Source organism: Thunnus albacares, chromosome 9, assembly GCF_914725855.1.
Source record: "Thunnus albacares chromosome 9, fThuAlb1.1, whole genome shotgun sequence".
Classification (NCBI taxonomy): Eukaryota; Metazoa; Chordata; class Actinopteri; order Scombriformes; family Scombridae; genus Thunnus; species Thunnus albacares.
The window spans coordinates 30337157-30349477 of NC_058114.1; the positions used below are offsets into that span (position 1 = coordinate 30337157).

At 40.2% G+C, this 12321-nt stretch overlaps 2 protein-coding genes across 3 annotated transcripts; one reads left to right on the forward strand and one right to left on the reverse strand.

Annotated features, from left to right (window-relative positions):
• Positions 1 to 529: 529 nt before the first annotated feature.
• Positions 530 to 8912, forward strand: uck2a (uridine-cytidine kinase 2a). 2 transcript variants are annotated; one of them, XM_044361970.1, is made up of 7 exons: positions 530 to 631; positions 2284 to 2443; positions 2678 to 2774; positions 5702 to 5844; positions 5970 to 6067; positions 6179 to 6227; positions 7709 to 8912. In XM_044361970.1, exons 1-7 carry the CDS (start codon positions 545 to 547, stop codon positions 7843 to 7845), a joined length of 771 nt encoding a protein of 256 aa, XP_044217905.1. In that variant the 5' UTR covers positions 530 to 544; the 3' UTR covers positions 7846 to 8912. The 2 variants fall into 2 exon arrangements, with proteins under 2 accessions (XP_044217905.1, XP_044217904.1); XM_044361969.1 differs by having other exon boundaries at positions 546 to 708.
• A 1222-nt stretch (positions 8913 to 10134) lies between these two features.
• On the reverse strand, positions 10135 to 12243 carry aatf (apoptosis antagonizing transcription factor). Its single transcript, XM_044362544.1, has one exon. The coding sequence runs from the start codon at positions 12156 to 12158 to the stop codon at positions 10494 to 10496; it is 1665 nt and encodes a 554-aa protein (XP_044218479.1). The 5' UTR covers positions 12159 to 12243; the 3' UTR covers positions 10135 to 10493.
• Positions 12244 to 12321: the final 78 nt, after the last annotated feature.

Consider the following 12321-nt stretch of genomic DNA (forward strand, 5'->3'; position numbering starts at 1 on the left):
ATATATATATATATATATATATATATATATATTAAGGTGTTGTATTTGATCGCTTTACATTGATTTTTTTTTTTTTTTTAGCATTTAGGCCTATAAATGAGGTGTCATGGTTTAATCAGCACCTTTTTTGACGCAGTAACGACAATGGCAAAAAAAAAAAAAAAAAAACCTTTACAAAGGCGGTTCCTCTCCATATGAGAAAGAAGCACATTGTTTTTTGTTTTTGTTTTTTTTTAAAAAAAAAAACCCTACAACTACGATGAAAATGTATTTTATTTTTTGTAATTCATTTCAATCCGTTGACTCAATATTCAGTGGTATAGAATTTTAAAGTATCTTATAAATGAAAGTATAGCCTAAAGTGCATGATAATAATTGACCAACATTTTTAATATAACTGCCCAACTCTTATTTCATCATCATCAACATCACTAGGCTATACAAGCTACTCACCACAACATTTTAATAACCAGCACATCATCATCATCATCATCGTGCCGATTATCGTCAGCCTCATCATTATCATCACCGGCAGCATCATGAAATGGGAGGAGCGCAGACACCCCCGTGTGTCAGAGGGCCGCATAGCGCTGCAGATGAAGCATGGCAGGCGACAGCGAGACAAAGCCAGGTGACCAAGCCGAAAATGAGCACAATAATCGGCAGCCTTTTCTCATTGGTGTGGCTGGAGGGACAGCCAGCGGCAAGGTTGGCGTTTATTTCACACTTTTTATTTCTCGGTATTTATTAGGCTTTTATATCAGGCTGACACAGCGGGGTTGATATAATTTAGGATATTGATGACGCGCAACATTTTTTTTTTTGCGGGTAAAAAATCCTGGGCAATTTATTGTGTTTCTGTTAGATCAATTAAACTGACTGTGTAGACTGATTAGTACTGACTGGGGTGTAGGCCGCATGTCAAACTAGGATAAGAACTCTACATGTCTATTGTCTATAATGTGCCTTTTGCTGGGATGGTTAATAAAGCAGTGTGATAGATGAAAATTAAGGGCTCTCATATGTAGCCATTATTCCTTCACATTTCTCAACTTCAAGGTATATAAAGGGTGGCAAGGGCCACAATAAAAAGTGCGATTTCACTTAATTAGCATCAGCTGTGTAGGTTCTTCTGCCTGTAAGCTCATGGAAATTAGAGACTAAAAAAAACATTAAAAGACCCTGAAAGCCACATTAACCCCAAATCTTTGCATAACTAAGCACAATCCGATTATTATTATTTCATGGTGTCATGTTGTCTGCGGGCCATATCCAGTTTAAGATAGTCTGAGGAAGGTTTATTTTTACTATCCTCATCTGTATTGTTTCTGGTGGATGTGCTGATCTCATCCTGAAAAGTCTTAATTTTCTTCTTTTGTAATACTGATGCATCCTCTGTTTCATTTTGTGCATCGCAGGCCCCCTCATTTGGCATTACAATGATTCTTCAGTGCCATGAGAGACTAAAAATCTGCATTATAATTCCCCATCCTGTATCCAACCTTGTGCAGTATTTCAAAGACTGTGAAGTGTTGGCAATAATTGTTATTCTGTTGCATCAGAAAAGATGCATTAGTCTTCATAATGTGTGACGAATTTGGTCATTTGAATGATACCAGAGATGTAGTAAAGCAACAGAGTTGCAGTCCAGCAGTCCTCCACGCTGCAGTGTGTGACGTTTCGGACACGCAGTGTTAACTTGAAAGGCAGTTGAATTATCCAGCAACACTCTGCCTATTCCTTGGCTTGACAAATACGAACAAGCCAAAATTGTGATAATACAGTAACTTGATTATCAACAAAAGATAAGTTGTGGCTCAGCAGACAGTTGTTTGTGGCTTTGACTTCCTGATATGATACCACCTGTTCTCCCATGCACGTTACTTTAGTGGGGAGTCGACTGCAGTCTTTTGTTTTCTGTATGAATCTATCTTTGAGTGCGTCTCTGTCTACTGAGTTCAGACAAAATTAACACTGAGAAAAGAGGTCGGCACTCCAGTTAGGATCTGACTGATATAAGTGACTTGGAGTCTTCTTTTTAGACACCATCCTAATGTAGCCATGATATCACGAATCCACATTTGCAGCTTTAGATTGGTTTCTAATATAATATCTCCACAAACACACAAGTAAAGTAAATAAAGTGTTAATGAAGGCTTACACTTTGGTTTGGTTTGTACAGATAACCACTGCAAGTTCCAAAAACAGAAGGATGTGGAAAATCAGATAACAAGTGCCAGTATTTTGTCATACTACTTGTTTTCGTTGTGCTTTTGTGGCCAGTCATCGGTATGCAGCAAGATCATGGAGCTGCTGGGGCAGAACGAGATTGACCACCACCAGCGGCAAGTGGCCATCCTCAGCCAGGATAGCTTCTACAGGGTCCTCACCCCAGAACAGAAGGCTAAAGCCCTCAAGGGCCAGTTCAACTTCGATCACCCAGGTATGTCAGCACTCTGTATTATTTATCTTGCCAACAACACACCTCATTGCATTCATGTATCCTCTGGTGGCAGGATAATCAAAGATGGAAGTCTGTTGGCCTGAAATAGTTGTGTGTCGCCTACAATGATTCCAGCAATTAATCTGCATGTGACTCAGGTTCTTGGTGTGAGGTTTGGTTTCATCCAGTGTCTAGAAATATTTCATCCTGCTGCTTTGTGCTCTTTCCCTACAGATGCATTTGACAACGATCTCATAATTGCGACTCTATGGGACATCAAGGAGGGCAAAACAGTGCACATCCCTGTTTATGACTTTGTTACCCATTCCAGGTGAATGAGTCTTTTAAGGAGTGTATTTACATGTTTCAACCCATGTCCTATAATCGATGTCTCCAATGCATCATAATGCAGCACCAACATTAACAATAAAAGCAGACATGATGTCCACTGTCAAATACTCTACCTTTTACACCAATTGATTTTCATAGCACAATGAATCAAGAATAGTCATCAGTAATGCAAAATATATGTAAATTGTATTAAATAGGATAAAACATGCAAAAGCTCTGGTATAATCCTGTTTTAACTCTTTTTTCTCTTAGAATTAAACTTTTAAAGCCTTTCATTGTAGCTTTAAACTGAGATTATATAACTTTTTAAAGAGGAAATGACACATTCTTCCTTATGCAATGGAAAAGTTAAATTCACAAGCAATGAAACCCAACATTACTCATTTCAATACACTCTAGGGTTTTGCTGCTACAGCTTTAATTGGTCTTACCAGAAGCTTATGGTAGCCAATGTTATGTAATGTTAGCAAACATCAGGTTAAATATTCTTGAATAATTGACATTACTGAGTCAGCTCGCTGAGTTTATTACTCTACTACTTGCACTGGCCCGCAGTATGATAAAAATGCCCTCTAAAGTGCCCCCACAGTATGATAAAAATGCCCTCTAAAGTGCCCCCACAGTATGATAAAATTCCCTCTAGGGGGCCCCCACAGTATGATAATATACCCTCTTACGTGCCCCCACAGTATGATAATATACCCTCTTACGTGCCCCCACAGTATGATAAAATGCCCTCTTAGGTGCCTCCACAGTATGGTAAAATGCCCACTAAGGTGCCCTCACAGTGCGATAAAATGCCCACTAAGGTGCCCCCACAGTGTGATAAAATGCCCACTAAGGTGCCTTCACAGTATGATAAAGTGTCTTCTAAAGTGCCTTCACAGTATGATAAAGTGTCTTCTAAAGTGCCAGTGCAAAGGAGAAAACATACCAAAGTTCTGTAATGACTGTCTTAATTATGTGTAAATCAGGATGAAATGCCTTATAGAGGGCCCCGATATGTTACAATCTTGAATGTAGTGCCCTCACTCGTGCCCTTTCAGTGGAAGAAAATGTGATAGTGCCCTGTAAAGAACCCCCAAAAGCGAGAAAACATGGTGTGCCTTTTTAAATGACGAGGATGTAATGCAGTGCCCTATGAGCTACCGTCATAATAGGGTGAGTTGGAGGTTCTGTAAGGATGCCCTTCTAGTGAATCAAAAAAAGCAATTCAGGGTTCCCCTAAATCTAACATACTGAAGTGCAAAATTTGGTGCCCTTTTAATGAGAAAAAAGTGCCCTACAGGGTGCACTGTATGGGGCGTAAAAACCCTGTGAAGTGCCCTTCCAATGGAGAACATGAGATACTTTTGGTAGAAATGAATGTATCCTTTGTGTAGGCTGATTATTAGGAAAATAAAGCACCCTTAAAAACATGTTGTAGTTGTTTTAGATGACATTATTCAATTCAGTTGATTTTGGTACATTGCTACTCTCTAATTTGCTCAGTCACACCTCTTCAGATTGTTAAGGTCAGTGCAGTCCTGATCCTGACATAGGTCACATAGCAAGGCTTTTCTGCAATTAAAACAAGTGTCTGGATTAAATATTATTAAGGATACATTACTGATGTATGTAGACTGTATTTTCTAAGTTGGTTTTATATGTAGGTCTGTCCAAAGCTTTATAAAATGCTAAACAATATGCTAGATGGATAGTAGCTAGCTAGCTAGATACATACTCAGCCATCTCTATACTAAATTTTTGGTACAAATTGGAAATCAATCTTGTGTCTTTAAGGAAATCATTAGAGTATTCTTTATTCAAAATGCGTTAACGACCCTTAAACCTCTGGCATGTAGAAAAGTTTGAAAATGTATCCTGTAATGAAATCTGGAAGAGAACCTTTTGAGTAACCCTGCTAACTGAGAAACAAATGGAGAGGAGTGGAAACATCGCTTTCTCGGTAGGGGTAAAAACATACATGACAAAAGCAAGAGGGCTAGTGCAGTTCTAGCACTGTATGTCAGTGGCTTATCATCCCAAGGAACTGGAAAGGCATGACAAATGACAGCTACCCCATCTTTCAAGGATCCTTGCCAATTCTATGATCTGGAGGAAGAGAGTATTGAACTTAAGGTTGAAAGTATTGAGTTACAGAACTTACTCTTGCTATGCCCTCCGTACCAGCAATATCCAACCTATGCTTACGTGCCTTAAAGAAAATGATGAGGACATAGTCTTCCCAAAGCTGACAAAACTCCTCAAAATAAATGCTGCATTGCCAGTGACAACTGCATCAGTCAAGTCAATCATTCTCTAAACTAAAAGTGATCAAGACCCAGTTTAGAAACAGATGTGGAGAGGAAGGATCTCAGATCTTCTGCTGTTGTCCATTGAGAGTGACATCCCAACTGACCATAACGAGGTCATTAACATTTACAAACTCATGGCCAAAAGAATTCTCCTTTTTATTTCACCAATCCCGCTTCTCACTTCACTGACAAGATGCTCAAAACAGCTAATTCTCAAAATGTTAATAGTTCCATGTTTTTCCTAAAGATGTGTTTGAGAAATAAACATTTAAAATGTTTTCCCTGTATCTTATTACAGAGATGTTTAAAAAAGTAAATCATTTTTAACAGTTGTTTTCCCTATATTCAGTCACCCTATAAAATTTTAATCTTCATTGAAAATCTATGTAGACTTTTTACCAAACATGAATTATTCTCTGCTGATGGGGCCCATTGAATGTATCAGGTGCCCTTTTATATTTTTTCGCCCCTCACTAACCAGCACCTACTACTTGTGGCTCTGTGTATGAAGATTGACCATTATTGTCACTTGTGACAGTGGCTGACGTTCACCATATGTTACACAGGTATGCTTTAAGTGTTTTTTATATTTAATGTCTTTGTGTGTCAGGAAGGAAGAGACAGTGACAGTCTACCCTGCTGATGTGGTGCTGTTTGAGGGCATCCTGATGTTCTACGCCCAAGACATCCGAGACCTTTTCCAAATGAAGCTATTTGTGGACACTGACGCAGACACGCGGCTATCACGCAGAGGTGAGACATACAAGCACAACTGAATGAATCCTTTAAATTTCTAGAAAACTAATATGCATGTTGCCCAAAGTGTCTCAACTATTACTTCTGAAAGGTAACTTTTTCCTGGTCTCCTTGTCCCTCAGTGCTGCGTGATATGAGTGAACGTGGTCGAGACTTGGAAAGCATTCTAGCACAGTACATTACTTTTGTTAAGCCTGCGTTTGAGGAGTTCTGTCTGCCAGTGAGTGCATATTCTACATGTAAAACTACTCAACCCAGTTTGCATGGTTATGTCCCTGAAAATGGACTCATGGTCAAAACTTTTTTTTCCCTTTTTATTGACGCTATTTAGACGAAGAAATATGCAGATGTGATCATACCGAGAGGAGCTGATAACTTCGGTGAGTATATGTGTTTTTGTACTCTGGGAGATTCTCCCAGTTGACTACATTAGGGATCATAGTTATTCAATTGAAACCAAATGTTTGAGACCCTAGTCTCAACAGTGTTATCATGAAGGACACAGCTGTGTTTATTGTTGACCTCTAAGCTGGGAATTGTGCTCTTGAAACAAAGCAGCAGCAAAAGACTCTGCTGCTGGGAGGACAAAACAGCTTTGTCTGTTGATTTGAGCAAAGACCTTGAAAACATCCAAAACCAACTGCAAATGAAACCATACTGTAGATACTCTGAATGTGTTGAAGCTGGATACCTGCCCTGACCGAGCCCCGGTTTGTGCCTCTCATGTATTACTGTTACATTCGAGACAAAGAGCTAAGGAGCAGAATTTCCCCAAACTACTGTACACACCTGGCAACTAGAAGAACCCAGAAGATTGCTTAACAACACTTGCTGTTGTTTTGAGGGTATTTTCAGAATCCTAAAAGACTCTTCTAACCATCTGGATGATTTCTAATTTTTGACATGTTTCTCAAGTGCAACTGTAACTAGCTGAAAATGACATATGTTCTTGCCTTTTTGTAACACAAGTTCATTATGAATGTTATTTTGTTTGAAAATATAAAACATCAAAAAGACAAATGTAAGTGATTGAATATTTAAAAGTTTATCTGAAGCTAATATGAATCTTCAGCCGTCCTAATGAGTCAAATCAAGTAGATATCTTTCAACGTTATCGTCTTTTTTTGTACCAAAGTTCCTCTTTTTGCTACTATACTTCCAACTCAACAGGGAAACACTGTCCGAGGAAACACAAAGAGGGAATTTGATGCTAAAAAGACTGTAAATGTGGCGGATATCCACTTGATATGACTAACTCAGACTGCGGAAGTCTCATATAAGCTTTAGATCATCTTTTATGCATGCATTTTATGCATTTTTGCACAAAATGACTCAACACACTGGATTTTTGCCTCCATCACTTACATTGAAAGCACATGTAAAGGGGATCTTTTAATAGCCAGTATGAACAGGAGGAATGAGTACAGTGAAGAAAACCTCTTTCACTGTTCATGTGGGCACCTGACTGTTGTTTTTAAGACAGACTTGAAAAATTGTGAACCTGTCCTTTAAGAACAGTGGCAAGTTTTGTTAAAGGATGTTCTGGGTTCTTCCTAGTTGCCAGGTGTATACAGTATTTTTGGCAAAGTCTGATATTTAGCTCTTTGTCTGGAATATAATAGTAATACATGAGAGGTGTAAACTGGGGCTTGGTCAGGGCAGGTATACTACTTCAACATATTCAGAGCATCTACAGTATGGTTTCATTTGCACTTTGTTTTTGGATGATTTCAAGTTCTTTCCTCCAAGAACTTGAGGAAATGTATTTTTCCGAAAATCAGACACTAAGCTCTGTGACTCAAATGTAGAAGTACAAACTGGGGCTCCCCTGACCACACAATCTCTTTATTTTCCTATACAGTTGCCATAAATCTCATAGTTCAGCACATCCAGGATATTCTAAATGGTGGTTTGACCAAACGGCTGAACGGCTGGTTTAACAGTTATGGAATGACGAAGAAGCAGGCAAACATGGATTCCAGCAGTCGGCCCCACTGAGCACAGCACTCCCCCGAAGAGACGAAAGGGACGGTTCGCCTTTACGTGCCGATTGAGCACTTCATGTGGCTAACAGCCTTTGATATGATTCTGTTTGGACTGAGGAAATATGAGAAGAAGGGAAACCATTCCTTTGCGGAGCTGGTTTAAAGAAGATGTATTCAGTCTTTTGTTGTTTTTTTTCTTTTAGTTTGTGTGATGTATGAGATTGAAGGAGGAGAAATACAAAGGGACGAACTTATTTCATTTAAAACTGCTGCTTGCCTTTACCACAGCACTGAAATGGAGAAACTTAAGATGTAGTTTTGTGTTTGAAAAAGATTTCCGAACACATGACAGCCTTTTAAAGGATTAAATGCAGTGTAGCAACATGCTGCTTAATGGCAGGGCCTCACTACTCTTAAAGCTTCACTGTGTGACCTGACTAACTCCCTTTATCAATGCAACTTGACATCTTTTTCAAGCTCCATATAAAGCATATTTTGACTCATGGAAATAAATTTTGAAATGATGTATGGATGGGTTGAAATTCCTGGCGTTGTACACTTTGTTTCATGTTGCTCAAAAGCAGCACTTGCTTTGTGTTGTGTAAATCTAACAAAGTGAATTAGTTATTAGTCAGATTAAACAACCGACTTCCACCTCAAATCATTTAATGTACATCATGTACATCATCACCAAAGAAAATGTTCTGTACTGTCTTCGGCCTAATTGTTGTTTTATGATTTTTCTTGCAATGTAGTATTGACATTACTGTAACTAATGTGCAACTTGGTCACATAAATAACAATTAATTCTGTTGTTAAGGAATTACCACAAAGTTTTTTTTTTTTATTCTGGTTCCCTTAAACTTGAATCCTCAGATGCACATATATGCAAGTTTGATTCAAAAGCAGTAAACCTAGATGCTGAAAATTCAGTTGCTTCTAAATGCATTGAGCTGTAAAATGCCACTGAGTACATGAAAGCCAATGTAAATGTTTTCTGTAAATGTACTGTGTTAAGCAGTTTTCTTCTTGTATACATTTTCTTATAAAGTTCTCAGGTACTGTCTTTGAGTTGACACATGACATGTGTTCATAATCTCATGTCACTCCATCTTAGTTTAAGTCTGTTCTGTTTTTTTAAGGAAAGTGTTCTGTTCATCTTCATATTAAGAGAAAAGTGCCACATGCTGCTTTGTCCTATTCTAGTTCCCCAGAAGAGGATAAACATTTCACATGCTTTTTAAGGACAGGTTCACAATTTTTCAAGCATGTCTTAAAACAACAGTCAGGTGCCCATACGAACACTGAAAGAGGTTTTCCTCACTGTAATCATTCCTCCTGTTCATACTGGCTATTAAAGTGATGGGGGACAAAATCCACAGTGTGTCCACACAGTCATTTTGTGCAAAGATGCATTCAAAAGTTTATCTGAAGCTTATATGAGGCTACAGTCTGAGTTAGTCATATCAAGTGGATATCTGCCACATTTACAGTCTAATTCCCTCTTTGTGTTTCCTCAGACAGTGTTTCCCTGTTGAGCTGCGGTGGAAGTATAGTAACAAAAAGAGGAACTTTGGCACTAAAAAGACTGTAACGTTGAAAGATATCTACTAGAACTGACTCATTTGGACACTGAAGTTTCATATTAGCTTCAGATATTATGAAGAGATCCTCTAAAGGTCAGTATGAACAGGAGGAATGATTACAGCAAGAAACACCTGATTCAATGTTTATTTGGGCTCCTGACTGTTGTTTCAAGACAGACTAGAAAACTTGAGTCTGTCTCTTAAGTTAAATACTGTGAATAATGTAGTGCCAGCCAGAGCTGGAACTACCTTTGAAAACACTGAGGTCACATATTTTCTGGGAAACTGAGGGTTGATAGCAACCTGCAGGGAGTTTATATATTCTAAATTAAGAAACTTGCACATGGTCACAGTGTGGAAAGCATGCATATATATATATATATAGATATATATATATATAAATAAAATGAATGATGGCTGTCACTGTAGTGGCTTACTGGGACATTTGAGTAGAATGGCACCACTTAATGTTATCTGTAACAACTGTGCTCTTCAAAATGGCAATATTTACTCAATAAAGTATATATTTAAATTTGACCTTTTTTCAGCCAACTATAAAAGCAGTGTGGGGAAACAATAATTAGACCTTCATTACAGTATATGAAAAATAAAAAAATTCTAAATTGTTCTCAAGTGTGTGATCAAAACTGGTTGATATGTAATGTCATAAGTCAATGTTAGGACACTCTACTACAGTTTAAAAAAAGGCCACACAATTAAACGTTAACACTTTACTTGAATCATGAGACTTAGTCACAGAGGACAAACAATACAGTATAAAATGTACAATACATGAACTGTTTTCCTCCTAGTCCACTGAACACTTAGTACACATTTGGTTTTGAGTGGAATTACGTACATATTACATTTGACCACAGATTGGTCAGTAGGCAAAGACATACTGAAAATATTACTCAGTATAAAAAGATATTTATTAAGAACTGTGTTTGCCCTCTGACCCATTTTATTCCCATCAAGTCAGAGCACCATAATTGTCCCGCTCAGTCAGGTATGTAAAGAAGGCACTTAGTTTACATCCCGGTATCTGCTCCACATGATGAACACCTCCCTGGTGTCACTCCCTGACTGTGGAGTTCTGACCAAAGAGGCCACGATACAGTTCGCTGCGTGCCTCGTCGCTCACTGAGCTGTGGTCAACAGGAGCCATGAAATTGACCAGTTTACTGTGGATGTGGAATCTGACTTTGCGTCCCTTGCTGGCCTTGGTATCGACCTTCTTCTTGATCTTGCTGCGTAGTTTCTGGATGGCCAGCCACTGCTTCCCCATGGCCACCTGGTCATTGGGGTCGGCTGCGCTCGTCTTGCGCTCGATTAGCTCTCTCAGCAGCTGGTGGTAGAAATCGTCGTCGTCAAATATGTCCTCATCCAGGTCTTTCAGATGTGCGTTTGCCTTCAGCTGCTGCTGCTCGACCTCCTCGCCCTCTGTGGGGACGCTCTCGGAGGTGAGAGCGGAGGCCTCTTTTTTCCCCAGCACTCTGTATTCTGTGCGTTTGGTCTGAGTGCGCCGCACCAGCCTCTCATTGTCCATCAGCACCTGCTCCACCTGGGTTAATATGTTCCTATCAAATGCCCCGAAACCCTTGGTGCTCTTGCCCATGGTCAGTCTGGTTTTGTCGTGCCACTTCTGCAGCGTGGCGTTGCAGTAAGGCTGGAAGGAAGCTGAGCGTTTGGCCATGAAGTCTGGGTATTCAGCCATCTCCAGTTTTCGCTTGGCCGGTCCTCGCTCTTGCACAGACTCCTCTTCGCTCTCATCGCTGTTTATCTCCTCGTCTTCACTCTGGGCTCCTTCGGGCTTCCCCAGGGCGATGGCCTTTGTGTCTGCGTTCTGGTAAAGCAGCTCATCGTGCAGCTCCAGCAGGGATCTCTGCAGAGCCTTTAAAGCCTTGTGGGTGTTCTTGAGTGCCCCCGTGATCTCAGCTCCACCCTGCCTCTTGAACTCAGGGAACGTCTGCGGCTGTGGAAGCTGGTTGGTGGTCATCAGAGCTTTCTGGATTCTGATTCGGCCCTCCAGCAGTTGGTCCCACAGAGCCAGCTGGTTCTTCACAGCCTTCCCCTTCTCGACCTCCTCGTCCACTTTCTCTTTAGAAAACGTGCGGACAGCTCCCTCATCCTCACCGTCTTCCATCTCCTCATCATCATCATCATCATCATCATCATCATCATCAGTGCCTTCATCTTCATCGCTGCCTTCATCCTCCTCACCACTGTCATCGTCGTCTTCCTCACTCACTCCAAGGTCGTCCATGCCCTCTGTCAGTTTGTGAAAGTCCACTCCCTGGGGAAACGTGATGTCAACGCTCTTCATCTTAGATGCCAGTTTATCAGTGTCCTCTTCATCTTCAAAATCATCTTCTGCCTCTTCATCCCCTATAGAATCCTCCTCCTCATCTTCTTCTATGCTACCCTCCTCCTCCACCTCATCATCATCATCATCATCATCATCTTCTTCTTCTTCTGCACCAGATTCCTCATCATCCATCAGCAGCTGTTTACGAGAGATTTTCTTCCCCATGTACCTTCTGTCTGTCTCTGTGAGCAGAGCTGTGTTGTGCTTTCGCAGGGCACTGAGGCCGACATCATCATCATCGTCGTCGTCGTCCTCATGGGATCTCTCTGTGACTCTGGCTTTAGTCGCCTCGTCACCATCATCCTCTGGATCAGCGAATTTAGGCAAAGGATTCAACAACTCCTCAAGCTCCTGTGAAAACGAGCCTGCCATGATTAAACGATTCTAACAACCACACATGTGGTGAGCTCTGATCCGATCCTCGGTGCGGAAGATGATGACGTTATTAAAATGCGACAATGTTGTCGATTTTTCCCTGCGCGACATCTTCCAGGCAGAATATTTTCTATGGCTGCTATGAATTCTGGTGTTTTTT